The sequence below is a fragment of the Rattus rattus genome, chromosome 3 (genome assembly GCF_011064425.1).
Source record: "Rattus rattus isolate New Zealand chromosome 3, Rrattus_CSIRO_v1, whole genome shotgun sequence".
Lineage (NCBI taxonomy): Eukaryota > Metazoa > Chordata > Mammalia > Rodentia > Muridae > Rattus > Rattus rattus.
This window is the reverse complement of record NC_046156.1, coordinates 32,092,683-32,108,622: the sequence shown is the minus strand read 5'-3', so window position 1 is coordinate 32,108,622 and position 15,940 is coordinate 32,092,683. Positions and strand designations below refer to the sequence as shown.

Sequence of the window (15,940 nt, the reverse complement as noted above, 5' to 3'; positions counted from 1 at the left end):
TGTCCAGGATCTTCTGGCTTTCATAGTCTCTGGCGAAAAGTATGATGTGATTCTGATAGGTCTGCCTTTATATGTTACTTGACCTTTTCCCCCTTACTGCTTTTAATATTCTTTCCTTGTTTTGTGCATTTGGTGTTTTGACTGTTATGTGACGGGAGGAGTTTCTTTTCTGGTCCAATCTATTTGGAGTTCTGTAGGCTTCTTGTATGTTTATGGGCATCTCTTTCTTTAGGTTAGGGAAGTTTTCTTCTATGATTGTGTTGAAGATATTTACTGGTCCTTTGAGTTGGGAGTCTTCACTGTCTTCTATACCTATTGTCCTTACGTTTGTTCTTCTCATTGTGTCCTGGATTTCTTGTATGTTTTGGTCCAGTAGCTTTTTCCATTTTCCATTATCTTTGACAGCTGTGTCAATGATTTCTATGGAATCTTCTGCTCCTGAGACTATCTCTTCTATTTCTTGTATTCTGTTGTTGATGCTTGTATCTATGGCTTCTTGTCTCTTCCTTTGGCTTTCTATATCCAGGGTTGTCTCCCTTTGTGCTTTCTTTATTGTTTCTATTTCCATTTTCAATTCCTTCACCTGTTTGATTGTGTTTTCCTGTAATTCTTTCAGGGATTTTTGTGTTTCCTCTCTTAGGGCTTCTACTTGTTTACTTGTGTTTTCCGGCATTTCTCTAAAGGAGTTCTTTATGTCTTTCTTAAAGTCCTCCATCATCATGATCAAATGTGATTTTAAATCTAGATCCTGCTTTTCTGGTGTGTTTGGATATTCAGTGTTTGCTTTGGTGGGAGAATTGGGCTCCGATGATGCCATGTAGTCTTGGTTTCTGTTGCTTGGGTTCCTGTGCTTGCCTCTCGCCATCAGTTTGTCTCTGTTGTTCCTTTGTTCTGCTATTTCTGGCAGTGGCTTGACCATCCTATAGGCCTGTGTGTTAGGAGTGTTGTAGACCTGTTTTCCTGTTTTCTTTCAGCCAGTTATGGGAACAGAGTGTTCTGCTTTCAGGTGTGTAGTCTTTCCTGTCTACTGGCATTCAGGTGTTCCTGTGGGCGTGTGTCCTGAGTTCACCAGGCAGGTCGCTTGGAGCAGAAAAGTTGGTCTTACCTCTGATCTCAGGCCTGAAGTCACTTCTCAGGCCTGGGTTTCAGCTCTCCATGAGGTCAGCAACCAGAAGGGCCTGCCCCTACTTCTGGGTCCTTGTGTACAGGGGGCCCTGATCTCGCTAGGTGTTTTCCTCTAGAGTCAGAAATATGGGCAGAGAGTAGTCTCCTCTGGTTTCCCAGGCGTGCGTGGCTGCCCCTCTGAAGGTCTAGCTCTCCCTCCCACGGGATTTGGGTGCGGGGAGCTGTTTGACTGGGTCCCTTCAGATCCAGGCGCAGTCTGGACCGCAGGGCTCCTGCAGCTTGAGTGCCCCTATCTTCTGGTTCCCAGAGGCCGTATACAGTTTCCTCTTGGGCCAGGGATGTGGACAAAAGTGGGCAGAAGTGGTGGTCTCTCCTGCCCTGCAGTCTCAGGAGTGCCCACACATCTGAGCCTGGTTTTTGGTTTCTTTTTTCCCCTTCCATTAACTTATAGCATCTACAATGATAGAAAAAAGTCTGTTTTTTAAAAGTTAATATCAACCTAACTTAGAATATAGGTTGAGTTTTGAAAGCTTGAAACATTTAGTCTGTGAGATATTTCATATTAGTTCTTGGATAACCCACAGAAAACCTTTGCACCTCTCCGCATAACTCTCAGAGATGTTGTTAACATTTTAAATATTTATGTAAGAAAGTGAACTTCATAATCCAGGAGAGGTGCCCAAACAACTTCTCTAATATACCATCTTAAGTCAGAACTGGGCTAAAAGAAAAAAGAAGACGGATGTCACTGGGCAAAATGAATCAAGTAACATTCTCATTTTCCCACATGTGCTCAGAAACAGGTCGATGTGCCTTCAGCAAATACCTCTGTGCAGTGCTGAGAGCCAGGCTCTGTTCTCCACTCTGGAGATACAAAGATAATGAAAATTCAATACTTGCCTTCAAGGACTTATAGGAAGAGATACCCTCTTCTCATTGAAAATTTCCATTCCTATTTCACTTTAACCTAGGACAGTTAAAGCCACCCGTAGAGAGGGTCATTTCTCTTGGCCAAGCTTTCCTCATTGATATTTTCTTAATGACAACTCTGGCCAAGTGGCAAGCAATGTGTGTTTCCTGGCTAGTTGAGTAGATTGCAGACAAATCAAACTTACTTGACTACTATTTGTTTAATTGGTAAAGTCCAACTGGCTACCACCTCTGAGAGATGCAAACAGCAGGTTCTTCTTCTTGGCTAGACCAAGGGACATTTAAGATACAAGAACCTTTGCCTAGATTTCCCTGTCTCTTCCTGTAGTTTTCACCCTAAAATTCAACCCACTTTCAGGGTCTTCCTCTTCTGGCACACAAGCTGAGTCTTCTGTTTGAGTTAGAGCACTCCCCCCTCTCATTAAAAAATATTCACAGCAAATTATTTATTCCATTCTGTTAGCTAATGAAGCTTGACTACAGTCACATGAAAATGAAATGAATGGGACATAAAGATAAGTGGACAGTACCAGATCCACTCACTTTAACCATAGCCCTGGCAGACACTGCAGACACTCATCCAGCAAGCCAGGGAACCCTGACAAGGACTTTGTCATTTGGAACCCGGAGCATCCCTGGAGCAGTGGCAAGGAAAGAGAGAAGAGAAAATCAGGCCAATGACAGCAGGAGGCTGTTGATAGCAAGCTAGTATCAAAGGAGTAGTGAGAGACTCTAACTCTCTGAGAAACCACCCTCCAACAACAAAACCTCCATTGATTGGATTTTTAACAGTCCCTGTTGCATCGTTTGGCGGAATTATTGATAATGTTCAGTAAGGGTCCTAATGAGAGTGCCTTCTATCTTAACAGATGTGAAACTGGACACAGAAACTTCTGTCTTAGACTGTCGGCCATTATTATGAAAGAAAACTCCCTTCTTCAGAATAATGAGGAGGCACGTGATGATAGCACTGTTAGCATCCGATGGTAAATGAGAAGCTTCGTTGTAAGTCCTAGATGTTTGGAATCTCATACCCTGGAGAGCTCTTTTTCCTTGCTATGCCACTAGACACCCCGAGCTCAGGGTTTGCTCCACAGGATGAATTACTAAGCACACAACAATGCCTTTCCTAGATGCATCACTAACTGAGTTAGTGACCATGGCCAAATCAGTGTCTTCTTTCTAAGAAAATTGTTTAAACTCTACCTGTGCTTTCTAGGGTTCTGGCCCAGCATATGCTCACATTTCCTCACATAATTCAAAACTAGATGAATCCTTGCTAAAGGCTTCAGGGCGTTCCTTGAGCCCCTGTTTATCACTAACACATTAGTGATCTGTTTTTCTAAAGACTTGTCTTACAGTTCGTGAATGTGGGGGAGATATGTGGAGCTTCCCATAGAGACCAAGGGTGCCAGATTCCCTAGAGCTGGAATTAAAGAGGGTTATGAACTGTCAGACATGGATGCTGAAGACTGGACTCAGATCCTCTCCACCAGCAGTCTGAGCTCCTGTCCACCGAGACATAATGATCCTGGGAATGAGACAATGCTTTCCATGTGACTAGAAATTGTTTTGGGAGGTATCAAATGTCAACTGGAAGGCTCTTCAAAACCTCAGTACCTCCAAACTTCAATTCCTCTGACAGAACTGTGAGAATATTTCGAATGAAAGAAGTTAACAGATAGTTTCAGACAATAACTGTTTGTATGGATTTGGGACCTTACTAGCTGAAGAAAACAGCCTGTGAGATACTTGGGTAATATAAACAAATAAGAACCATTTAACTGGAAAAGAGTACCTTCCTTCTCCTTAAAAGAATTTTAAATCTTCCATTGGTAATACTGACCCAAAAGGAACTACTTCGGAGCAATATTTGCTAGACATATTACAGCCTGACTGAGAAATCTGGGGCCTAGACAAATACCGTACAGACTATTTTGAGTGCCCAATATCATTAATGGAGAATTTAAGAGTCTATACTGTGGGCATGGAGTTCCTTCAGACTAACACTTAAAGGAGCAAATGTGAGAATGAAGACTACAGAAAAGGACTCAAGAGACAAAGAGAATTGATATTTCATTACTCTAGAATCCATTTTAAACCCTCTGGGAAACCAGATTCAATTTCCCAATGAGGAGACAAACTGGTACTATATTGGGCCGTACACTTGACATTCACAGACGTCTTTATCTAGGTCATTGACCTCAACTCTCACCACAGCCCTCTATAGAAAGTCATCTGTGGCATCTCGCTCTGTGGACAGCTAGCCAAGGCCTCAGTGAGCAAGCACCAGAATGGCCTGCAACGACATGTCCCACTCCCACACTCGTTGTTTCGAATTTCCTGTGTTCAACGCATACCCTTGACTTGTAGTACACTTTGTCCCCGTGCCTAGACCTAACCTATCTGGCAAGATATTTTCTGTATGTAGGAACCATTTAAAACACCTAAAAAGAAGTACTTCAGGTTTTTCTCCCTCTAAGAAATAAACACGATTCACATTGTACGTCTGGCAGTGTGCGTAGCTGAAGTTCGCTAAGCAGAGCTATTCAATGGAGTCCTACTAATGCTTTCCCCTGCAGCAGACAGTGTTAGCATTCCTGCAGCGGATTTGGGGTTGCTTTGGCTTCAGGAGGTCTCAGTTGTAAGGTACGTTACTGAGTCCGTAGAGGTGTTAAGCTACAACTTGGCCATTCCGTGTCATTGTCACTGCCTCAAAACACACTTGACTTAGCTTGAATAAATACAAATATACTGTCTTAGAGAAGAAAGAAAGAAGCACAAAAAGACACGCTGTTGGCGGAGCCCAGCATTCGACGGTAGGACCCGCCGAGCCCTGCATTTGGTGTTACAACACACTGCTTGTTCACCCTGTGTGTCACGTTTGCTGAGTGAGAGCAGAGGGCTGCTCCAGTGGGATTTGCTGCTCTTCTGTAATGAGAGGCTTCCCCTAGCTGCCTCCTGCTCAAAGCTGCAGTTACATCTGTCCCACACTGATAACAAAGGAACAAAAGAGCAAACCCCCATCTCCTTAAGGTTACATCAGGCATAACAGTCAGAATAGGTAACTGGAATGCAAATAAAATTTCCATACTACAGGAGAATGGAAAGTGAAAGAATATCTTTATTTTTTAATTACATTTTGGTGACCAAGTAAACCTCATTAGACGTGGCTGCAGTCCCTTAGGATGAACTTTAAAGTCACATTGTCACGGCTAACCAATAAGCAAGCGATCAGCCCCTCTGCCCATTATCCTGCAACAGTCCCCAAGGCATCTCTTACCCTGACTAAACCCCAGGCAAGATGAATGATGAATATCACGGAAAGCGAGGAACTAACTACAAAGAAACTTTGAGCCTATTAATAAAGCAATAATAAAATTAATTTTTCTACTACATCTCTTGCACATGTCTCATAAATAATAACATTGTATAGCTCTTCTTTGCAAATTATTCCAAATGAAATTTCGAAGCCTTTTTGGCTAAATTTTGGATTACAGTTACAAAGCTGGCAGACAACATGAGCCATCAACTAAGTATTTTTCAAGCAAATGGATCTCCTGAGTCATAAGGAGAAAATAAGAGTGTCTCTGTCAAATTTTCCACTATTGTCTTTGGCTTTCCTAATGTTTATCGCCCTTACAGTCCACTAAAAATGTCTGTTCTCACAGACCCACTTCCCTCCTGTCTCTATACAGAAAAGACTAAGATCCATGTCATTACAAAATCTCTTTCTGTGCTTAGAAACATTTACACTTGCCACCTTTCAACTTAGGTTTTTCTGCTTGATCCACCCTAAATTTTCAAACCTGAATGCTTTCTTCTTTTTTTAGAATGTGTATGCATGGGTTCACAGATGTGTGTATCTGTGTGTGTGTGTGTGTGTGTGTGTGTGTGTGTGTATCTGTCTCTCTTTCTCTTTTTTTTTTTTTTTAATTTGGAGCTGGGAACCAAACCCAGGGCCTTGCACTTGCTAGGCAAGCATTCTACCACTGGGCCAAATCCTCAACCCCCCGTGTATCTGTCTCTGTGTGTGTGTGTTTGTGTGTATCTGTCTGTGTGTGTATGTGTTTGTGTGTATCTGTGTGTGTATGTGTTTGTGTGTGTGTGTGTGTGTGTGTGTGTGTGTGTGTGTGTGTGTGTACTCTCTTGTGTGAGCACACATACACAGGCACATGAAAGCCATAGATTGAGGTTGGCTATTCCCCATACGCCTTCCACTTTATTCACTGAGGCAGGCCTCTTGCTGAGCTGGTAGCCTGCACCTTGACCAGTGGAGCTAAGCAGCTTGCCCTGTGTTTCCCTCCTGCCCTCTGGGATTATGGGTGGTCAAGCTCACCATGCCTTCATGTGAACACTAGGGATCCAAACGCCATTCCTCATGTTTACATACCAAGTGCTTCATCCAGTGAGCATCACCCCAGCCCCTAATCTCTTCTTTATTGTCATTTGGATTACCATCAAAGGCTCTCCAGTTTTTCTTTATGGTTCTTAACATTCACAGACCATTGAGACCCACACATAAACAATAGAAGCCACACTCAGTCTGGTACAGGCACTTTTCAAACAGTGGCAGTGAATTGTTGATTCATATTTTGCTTGTAATAGACTTTTTCTTGTGCTTTCCCTCTGTTTATTGTACCAAGTCTAATCCTGCATTTGCTCCCTTTATGGACCTACCATCCCAATTTGTGTTCTTGGAGTCTCGCCTAATTGGAACATCAAGTAAAAATCTGACGGACATGTGCTAGATAGGTTTTTACCAGAATGCTATTAAACTGGGTGGACCCAAAGCAGGTGTTGTGTTCGGTGTCCCACAAGGAGGGACTAGACCTACTTCATCCATTCATTTCATGCTTCTACAAACTCTTCTCTAAGCAGTTCAGCCAAGCCGGAAGCGACCAATTCACTGGGAAATAGCAAGTAAACGAAATGGAAGACTGGATGGCTAAGCATCCCTTTCTTCGTGCGATTCTTGTTACTGTTGTATAAAAGATGTGCTCCCTTTCAGCTTTATTTTAATCTGAGATACACAGTCTATGTTCAATATTACCTATTGTCTTTTGATGATATTTATAAACCATATAGTACTGTACACTTCTTGGTTTGTATTTTATTTTAGATAATAAATATTAAGTGTTAACTTCTCGCATGAAAAGCTCTGCCCTGGTAGCGGGCATTCCAGAAAGTAAGTCAGAGTATACATTTCAACTCCAAATAGACGAGTGAGAAGAACATGTAAACGTGTGCGTGTCAAGTAGGAAGGCTCAAATGTGCTACTGTTTCTCACTTGTAATTTGAGGACAAGTGAACAGATATATCTATACTTCTTAGCCTTCCAGGATATTTTAGACAATGCTTTTTGTCTGTCTGTCTGTCTGTCTGTCTGTCTGTCTTTGTTGTCCAGTTAAACAGGTCGTTCTTCATTGCTGACATTCAGAGAAAATAGTATAGGAGAAGGGCGTGGCCAGGCTTTGTCTGTGACTAAGAAAGCTACTCCAACCAATCAGAGTTCAGTGAGCTTCAGACCAGTTGAACACTGTAGTCTTTTAAGCACCACAGGTCCGCTAAAAAACCGAACCAGACTGGTGTGCTCATTTGAATTTGTGTTTTGGTTCAGTTCTGTCTGTTTTGCTGTATTTGAGACAAGGTCTCTCTAGGTAGCCCAGTTGGCCTAGAATTCACTTTGTAGCTCAGGCTGACCTTGAACTTAATATCCTCCTGCTTCTTCCTATTTCATTGTTTAAATATACTTAAATATATAATAAATATAATATCTATAGTTAATATAATACAATTGATATAATAATATGTATACACCTTCCTATATTATTGTGTCAACTTCTTGTTCCTTAGTAGTAAGTATCATGCTAAAATCCCTCTCCATTTTATAGCTCCCAATGTCTATCACCACACTTAGTGCCTTATACAAAATAGGTGTTTGATACATATGTCTGCTGGATGAATACAGGTTAACAAATGTTCTGCCTGCTCGATGAACTTGTTAGGCCCTGACTGGTTTCTGGGATGTCCCCTTGCCTTCCCTTCTGTCCTTCCTCCTCATCGTTCAGCTGCTTTCCAGGCCTCCTTCAAGTCTTAACCTTCAAGACATGTCCTTTAAGAAACCTCTGTCCTGTTGAGATAGTCATTTACCTACTAGCAGAGTATTTTGCATTCCTCTAGTGTGACCCTTATCTCATTCTATTGCAATTGCTAGGTTGCCTTGTACCCTGCTGGGTTTAAGCAAACTGCCAGCCATTAACAGGAAGTAAGAATGTCTATAGAAAGAGCTAAACAAAAACGTGTTAATGGATAGCCATCAGTCACTGCATTGGTAGTATAGAAGAAGGACAGACATAAGCAAACGGACAAGTCAGGGAACATACATCATACAGTTTCATAGTTTTATGTTTAACTTCAACCAAATTTGGATACCACAAATGATACGATTGTTACATAGCAAACAAAGATATCAACTATTTCATCCACTTCCAAGTGGGTCCTGTAATCTATTTAATTCCCCTATGAGATATTTCTGTGTCCTTTTTAAGGAGATTTCAACAAAAAGACTTCTATTCATTCTCTATACATGTTTCAACAGGTACTCAATGTCATTTTCCAGAGACTTAGAGGAATTTTTAAGTTTTTTTAAAGTAGAAATGTTTCATGCCATTCGACAGAGATGAAAGAAAACAGCTGTCAGACCCAGGGAAGAGGGGCTCGTCTTTAGTTCTAGGAAACCTGATATCATTCTGGAGGCCCAGAGGCAGGAGCCTGCTGTTTTGCACTGGTAATGGTAGCCCCAAGAAGAGGACAGGCACCCGCGAGTTAAGCAGAAGGGCATGGAAGCTGATAGAGATCAAGTTCTGCAAAATCAGCGAAAACCACAGCCACTGCTGAGGGCACAGACTGAACCCACGGTATTATTCAAGGATAGGCCACCTTCAAGGAGTTCCATGGCCCTGGAGAGAGTTACAGACAGGAATGACTTTCAGATGCAGGCATCATATTTTCCTGTAACTGCTGAGGTAATGATAGCACTGAACTCCAAGCACCCAGCGATAAAACTCCATAGCTTTACAATTTACCCCACAAAGACGCTCCCAAGAAGGGCTGTGCTCCAGCTGTTCCAACCACAAAAGGGTTCACATACACCGCCAGAGAGTCCAGTCAAAAGGCAAGAGTCACTTACTTTCCAAGGAAGCAGTGACCACGAGGATGTCACATCACCACCCAACTTCAAACAGGTACAAATGCTCCCCGTATCAGCACACCATTCCTTTCCCTCCCTAAAACAGATGGCTTCCTCCCATCTCACCCTGGCTGCCTTTGCTTCCTGTGCAAGGCCTTGGGAAAGTAGCGTAGCTCTGAGATGTTCACTTTCTCACCTCTAACTCATCTTCTCCAGTCTGGCTGTATCCCAACCATGGCAAAGAGCCACCCTGTCCAAGGTTTCCAATAACCAGCACTCAGCTAAATCAGACCATGTCTTCCCTGAACTAGCAGTTGTACCTCTTCCCTTCAGAAAGCCATTCAGCACAGCCCGGATTGGGAATAGCTCCTCCTCCCTGGTTCTTCATCAGCCTATATTTCCAGACAGAAGCCTGCCCTTCATGGCTGTTTCCTGTCGCATGCAGCTAAGTTGTTACTGGCCTGACTTACTCTTTCCACAGCTTAACACTTTAGCCTCCCTTATAATGACCATCCTCATAGTCTCTCTGTCCACTGAAACTATTGTAGCTGAAAATTTCCTGCAGTAGGGCAGTCCAATCAAAGTGCTGATGTGGTTAAAAATGTCCATCCGTTGATAATCTACAATAACAAGGGAGGGAAGTTAACGCATGGCTCCTGCTGTCTGACAACTTAAAAGCATAGCTCCCCAAAGCGAGAGGGTCTTTAACTGACCTGGTCACCAGGATGCACGTCGTAGGGGTCCTTGAGTTGGCTGCAGCTTGACTGTGTGGCTTCATTGCATGTAGTCTGATTCTCACACTTGTTTTGGTTCTGTTAGAATTTACATTAAAAATGAGATTTTATTTCAGGTGTTTTACTGCTTCTAAAGATTTAGTCTAGGCAATAGGTGCCACAGAGCTATAGAGGCCCCTTTAGATGGGGCAGTTGCTTCCATATCAGGTCCCTGAAGTCAGTGGCCATTAATCCTGGCATTCAAGCTGTTGGGTTTTGGTTTTTTGTTTTATTTGTGTTTTTTTTTTATGACAGAGTTAACAAGTAGAGGAACTTTATCACATGTGAAGTCCAAAATAACAAAGAACACAAGTGATTCTTCTAAATCCAAAGGGAGCTTCGCTTATTTAACTGAACCAAATATTTCTGTTTTCAGTTTACATTCTAGGAAATTAGCATATGCAAAGGTAAACTCCTGTATATTACTCGTCATGTCTCCTCCTTAACGCCACCTAGCTCTCAGGAAGGGCCCCTGTGACCCCACAGCGGTTGTAACATCCATCCCTCTACAACTCCACATATTTCAAAAGCTGCTCTCTTTCTTTCCTTCCTTTTCTTTTTTTGGAAGCTCATATCTTGGGCTTGGGGGAGTCTTTCTATATACTCCAGATTGGCCTAGAATTCATTATGTAGCCAGGCTGGTCTCCAACTCCCAATTCCCCTGCCTCTCTCTCCCAGCTACTGCAATTACAGATAAGCCACCCTGTCTGGCTAAATGCTGTTCTTGTACCTAACGGTGCCTGATGTGAGAGTAGTAGCCCTTCCCTCCAGCCCTTGGATCTCCATGACAATTTATAATTATAAGTTCCATGGAGAAAACCAAAGGTGTTCACAACTATTCACAAGAAGCCAAGAAACATAATGTGCAGAGCCAACCACTGCGGCAGAGTACGTAGCTGCATTCGCTTTGAAAGACTAACGACGTGATGGAAGGGGAAGCCTTAGAAAGCATCGCAGAGATTAATTTCCAGCAAGGTTTTGAATAGAAGAATGTTATGTGCATAAAGCACAAAGAGTAAAGCACAGTTGCTTGGGTAAAAATGAAAAATACAATGGAGGTGGGTTTAGCAGGAAAGAAAAGGGTGTGTAGCCAGTGTAGGAGTGAAACAGTAGTTAAGGGTACTCGAGAAGATGAAGTGGTGTCTTATCACTGCGGTCCCCTCAGTCTGGAGGCGAGTCAGGTGAATCAGAAGTTCAAGGTCATCCTCCACCACCCAGCAAGTGTTAGGCTAACCTGGGCTACGCGTGTGTCTCTGTACAAAGCCAAGGAACAAACAAAAGAGAAAAAAACAAATGTGTGACCAGGGAGATCCCTAATATTCACATATGCAGCCCTTCCTCCCAGGAGGAATCTTACAGCTATGACAGGAGGAGAGGGGTGGGACAGTGGGCAGAGTCGGCCACTTCGTTAGCTTGCTGGGAAAAAGAAAAGAAATGGAAGGGGAGAGAAACGTGATTAAAGGAACAGCCAAACACTCGTTCCCTTTGTGATTAAGATAAATCAAGGCACGCAGCACAGGAAAGATTAATACAACTACTTTGCATAAGGATTATTAATTTAAGAATTAGAGTGGAAAGATTAAAGAATTTGGGGTTTTATATGATGATAGTATAAAAAAAAATCTGTTGTATGCTCCAGAAATGGTATCTAAATCAAGTGTAATGTATTTCAAATTCTCCAACAGACAATTTAATGTTAGCATAGGTTTTTTTTTAGTTCAAAACATTTTTTTAAAACCCAGACTTTTGAAAAAGATAAATCTGCGACACTGTAAAGAAAGCACCACCCTACCCCGCCCCCAGGCAGTTTCCGGCACTGTCGTCATGTCTGAAATTGTGTGGCTAACGAACACCTAGAACAAATAACAAATTATGCTGTCTTCTTAGCCACTGGATGCTGGCAATGCTGAGTGGCAAAGCTGCATGTAAATCTGATAACGTGACTGAAGTCTGTATTGATTACTGTTGCTGTGATAACATACCATGACCAAGGTAACTTGCAGCAGAAAGATTTTATTTTAGCTTACAGTTCCAGAGGGTGAGCCCTCCGTGGTGAGGAGTGGCAGAGGGCAGCAAGGATCAAGAAGATGAGTTATCACATCCTCAACCACAAACACTAAGCAGAGAGGGAGAACCGGAAATGGGGCAAGGCTAGAGACTCGCAAAGCCCGCCCCTACTGACATAATTCTCCAGCAAGCAAAGACTTCCACATAACCGCCCAAAACATCACCAGGGACCAAGTGTCCAAATGAAGGAGTCTACGGAGACATTTCTCATTAAAACAACTCAGACTCTCTTGAAGCCAACCACTGGACTGAGAACAGCGTCCCCAATGGAGGAAGTAGAGAAAGGACTGAAGGAACTGAAGGGGTTTGCAACCCCATAGGAAGAACAACATTATCAACCAACCAGATCCCCCAAGAGCTCCCAGGGACTAAACCACCAACCAAAGAGTGCACATGGTGGGATCCATGGCTCCAGCTGCATGGCCTTGTTGGGCATCAATGGGAGAAGCCCTTGGTCCTGTGAAGGCTGGATGTCCCAGTATAGGGGAATGCCAGGGCAGGGAGGTGGGAAGGCTGGAGGGAATGAATGGGTAGGTGGGGGAACACCTTCATAGAAGCAGCTGGGGGAAATGGGATAGGGAGTTTCTAGAGGGGAAATCAGGAAAGGGGATGACATTTGAAATGTAAATAAAGAAAATATTCAATTAAAAAAGAAGTGTGGCAGGCTTGAGGCTTGACCTCACTTCCTGTTCACAAAAAGAGAAAGAAAGAAAGAAAGAGAGAGAGAGAGAGAGAGAGAGAGAGAGAGGGAGGGAGGGAGGGAGGGAGGGAGGGAGGGAGGGAAGGAAGGAAGGAAGGAAGGAAGGAAGGAAGCGACAAGGTCCTTCAAAGACATGAGAGAAGAGGTTGTCTTCACTCAGTTCAGGATTATCAGGCTGACCACAAGCCACATGGACATAGCTTAGTTATGGAAAGAGCAACAGTAGTTTGGTTGTACTAAGTCCTGGAGCTTTGGGGTTTTCCCCCTCTCAGTGTTTCGCTTGTTTTTGTAGATCAAGGAAAAGTTGAATGTCCTGTTGAGCTTCTTCGCTATGGGGCATGTTGGAAAACTTTAATGAGGGAAATCTAATATGCTCAAATCCAACGAAGTGCCTCACTGTGCCTATCTGAGAGAGTATCTATTATGTTAATCATTTTTAATAAGAGAAAACCTGATTGACGACACTGTTTGGAACTAACTCCTGTCTCTGCAATGGAGGAGGATGCTGTACTGGATGCTTTGAGGAGCCACTCTGAGGTAATGAACTAGAGCATGCATGACGTCAGTACAATGGGAGATTCGAACTGAACTTGATAAAAACAAACAAACGAAGAAATTTCAGTCCCATGGGGAAGGAGGGGCTTCATCTGCTTCGTTAACTGCTCCAGTCCCAAATTCCTTCTCACGAATGCAGGCCACTGAACTTTTTATGATTGATTCTGACCACCAGCCGGAGTGCCAGAAACTGATTCAGGAGCTTGAGCTGTAGCAATGAACAAACAAAGACCCCTTCATTGTTGTGTCTGGCATTTGCAGAGACACGGAAACAGGAACCTCAGTTAAATAAGAGAAGGTGGAATATGGCTGCTGGTGATACAACACCACGAGATGAGGTGACAGTGATGTGGAGGCCATGTTATTTCAGACATAACGCTCAGACACATACCTGAGAAGTTGTGTTTGTTCAGGGACCTGAAAGGAGTTGAGTCAATCACCAGCATGTTCGTAGAGTTTCTAGGCAAAGGGGAATGTTCCACATATGCAAATGAGACTTGTATGTCAGGGCCTCTCTATGGTACTGTGCGCATGTGTAAGACCCTTGAGCATCATCCAGGAGGAGGCTTAGACAAATAGGCTGGAGTATGGGCACTGACAGTGACCATAACCAACAGAGCTGGGGTTGCCTGGGCAGGACCAGCTCACCCTGCTGGATTGGATTATGTTTAGGGAGATCATGAATGGAGGCAGAGATTTCATGTTTAAGCATAAATAAAAGCAGTGAAATTTAAGATCTGGCCTGATTTCTCCATGATGGCCTATTAATATTTTGTTTATATTTATGAAGCTGCTAGCTCCTCTTCACCTTTCTGGTCATGTTCTAAATATTTTTTAATAACAGATATTATGATTATTTGAATAACAGTGGCCTCCACAGGCTTCTATGTTTGCATATATGTTGCCCTCAGTTGACTATTTGGAAAGGATTACGAGGTATGGCTTTGTTGGAGAAGGGATGGCACGTCATTGAAAGTGAGCTTTGAGGTTTCAAAAGACCACACCAGGCCCAGTGTATGTCAGTCTATCTCTGTCTCTCTCTCTGTCTTTGTCTGTCTGTCTCTCCGTAGGTGTGTGTCTGTCTGTCTCACCCCCACCACCACATGCTGACTGTTGATCAGGACATAAAGCTCTCAGCTACTGATCTAGGGTCATGTCTGTCTTCTTCCCTCCGTGGTGATCATGAATAACCCTCCAAAACTGTAACCAAACCCCCAATTAGATGCTTTCTTTTATAAGAGTTGCCTCAGCCATAGTCTCTCTTCTGAGCAATAGAACAGTAAGTTAGATGGACATTCCTAGAAACACAGGTGTATACTTTGAAAATTTCAATCCTAACATTTATTACTTATATTAAAGTTAATGTAACAGAAGGAGAAGCCTTCCCTCTTACTGTAGCTTCATAGTGTTGATTGGGATAGTCTCTAGTCCTGCAGCAACACATTCCCACAGGATGGAAAAATACTACAATGAGATCCTGCCTAAATTCTCCGGAAGCAGCCTTGCATCGGTCAGCCAAATGAAAGTGATATGATATCTCCCAAAAATAGGCATGATTTTTATTACACCAAATCTACTCTCTAATATCTCAAGGTTAAGAGAATTAGAGTATCATCCAGAGGGACCGGACCAGTGAGTTCGAAACTTTATCTTGAGTTTTAAATTTCTTTATGATTGTTCATTCCAAAGAACAAAACATGCCCTAAATTTCTATATACACTCAGTGCTGGCTGCAGGCAATGCCAGATGTCTGCAGGAGGTGACCCAGACTCCAGGCCCACTACCAGTGAGGCACTGAAATCAATGTTCTGGGTGAGGGTGGCCACACTGTGCATAGTGAAGCCTTTGAACTAAAGTCCCTAACAGGTGGCAAGCACTATTACCCTGAAGCTAACACACACTGCAAAAATTGTACAGACTAGCCTGGGCAAACAACAGGCCTTAAGAGAAAATATTCTTTAGCTCTTCGTTTGCAATCTGGTAAAACATACATTTCAAACATGGTAGAAAGTATGTTGCAGAATTTGAGAAAACTACAAATTTATAAACATGTTTGTATTTTTAAAATGCATAACCAGTAACACTGTGCTGATAAACAAGATACGTTTATCTTGTTTTCTTTTCTTGGGGAATGAAACACACACACACACACACACACACACACACACACACACACTTGTAGAAACAACCATGACCACCAAAGAATTCATTAATACAGAATAAGTGGTCTTACTCAGTGAATTACAAATATTTTATTTATATTCCATCAAGCCCTGCCCTTATACAACTTCAGACTTAATTAACCCATGACGCCCTGGAGCATGGCTAATGTTTTAAGCTGATGATTTTGCACAAAAGGAGATTGGAAGGCATGCAGAATGGTACATGTTGCTATTTGTCACACACGCACACACACACACACACACACACACACACACACACACACACACACACACACACACACACACATACACACAACCGAGACAGGGTTTCTCTATCCTAGCTGTCCTGGAATTCATTCTGTAGACTAGACTGGCCTCGAACTCAAGATATCTGCCTGCTTCTGCCTCCTGAGTGCTGAGATTAAAGGTGACTGCC

The 15,940-nt window shown here is 42.8% G+C and overlaps 1 protein-coding gene across 1 annotated transcript in view; it reads right to left on the bottom strand.

The window, feature by feature from the left end:
- Positions 1-15,940, bottom strand: part of Ank2 (ankyrin 2) — a 585,274-nt gene that overhangs the window by 323,619 nt on the left and 245,715 nt on the right. Inside the window, 1 exon segment of the mRNA XM_032897358.1 lies at positions 9,961-10,059. Within this exon segment, the coding sequence (XP_032753249.1) occupies positions 9,961-10,059 (99 nt within the window).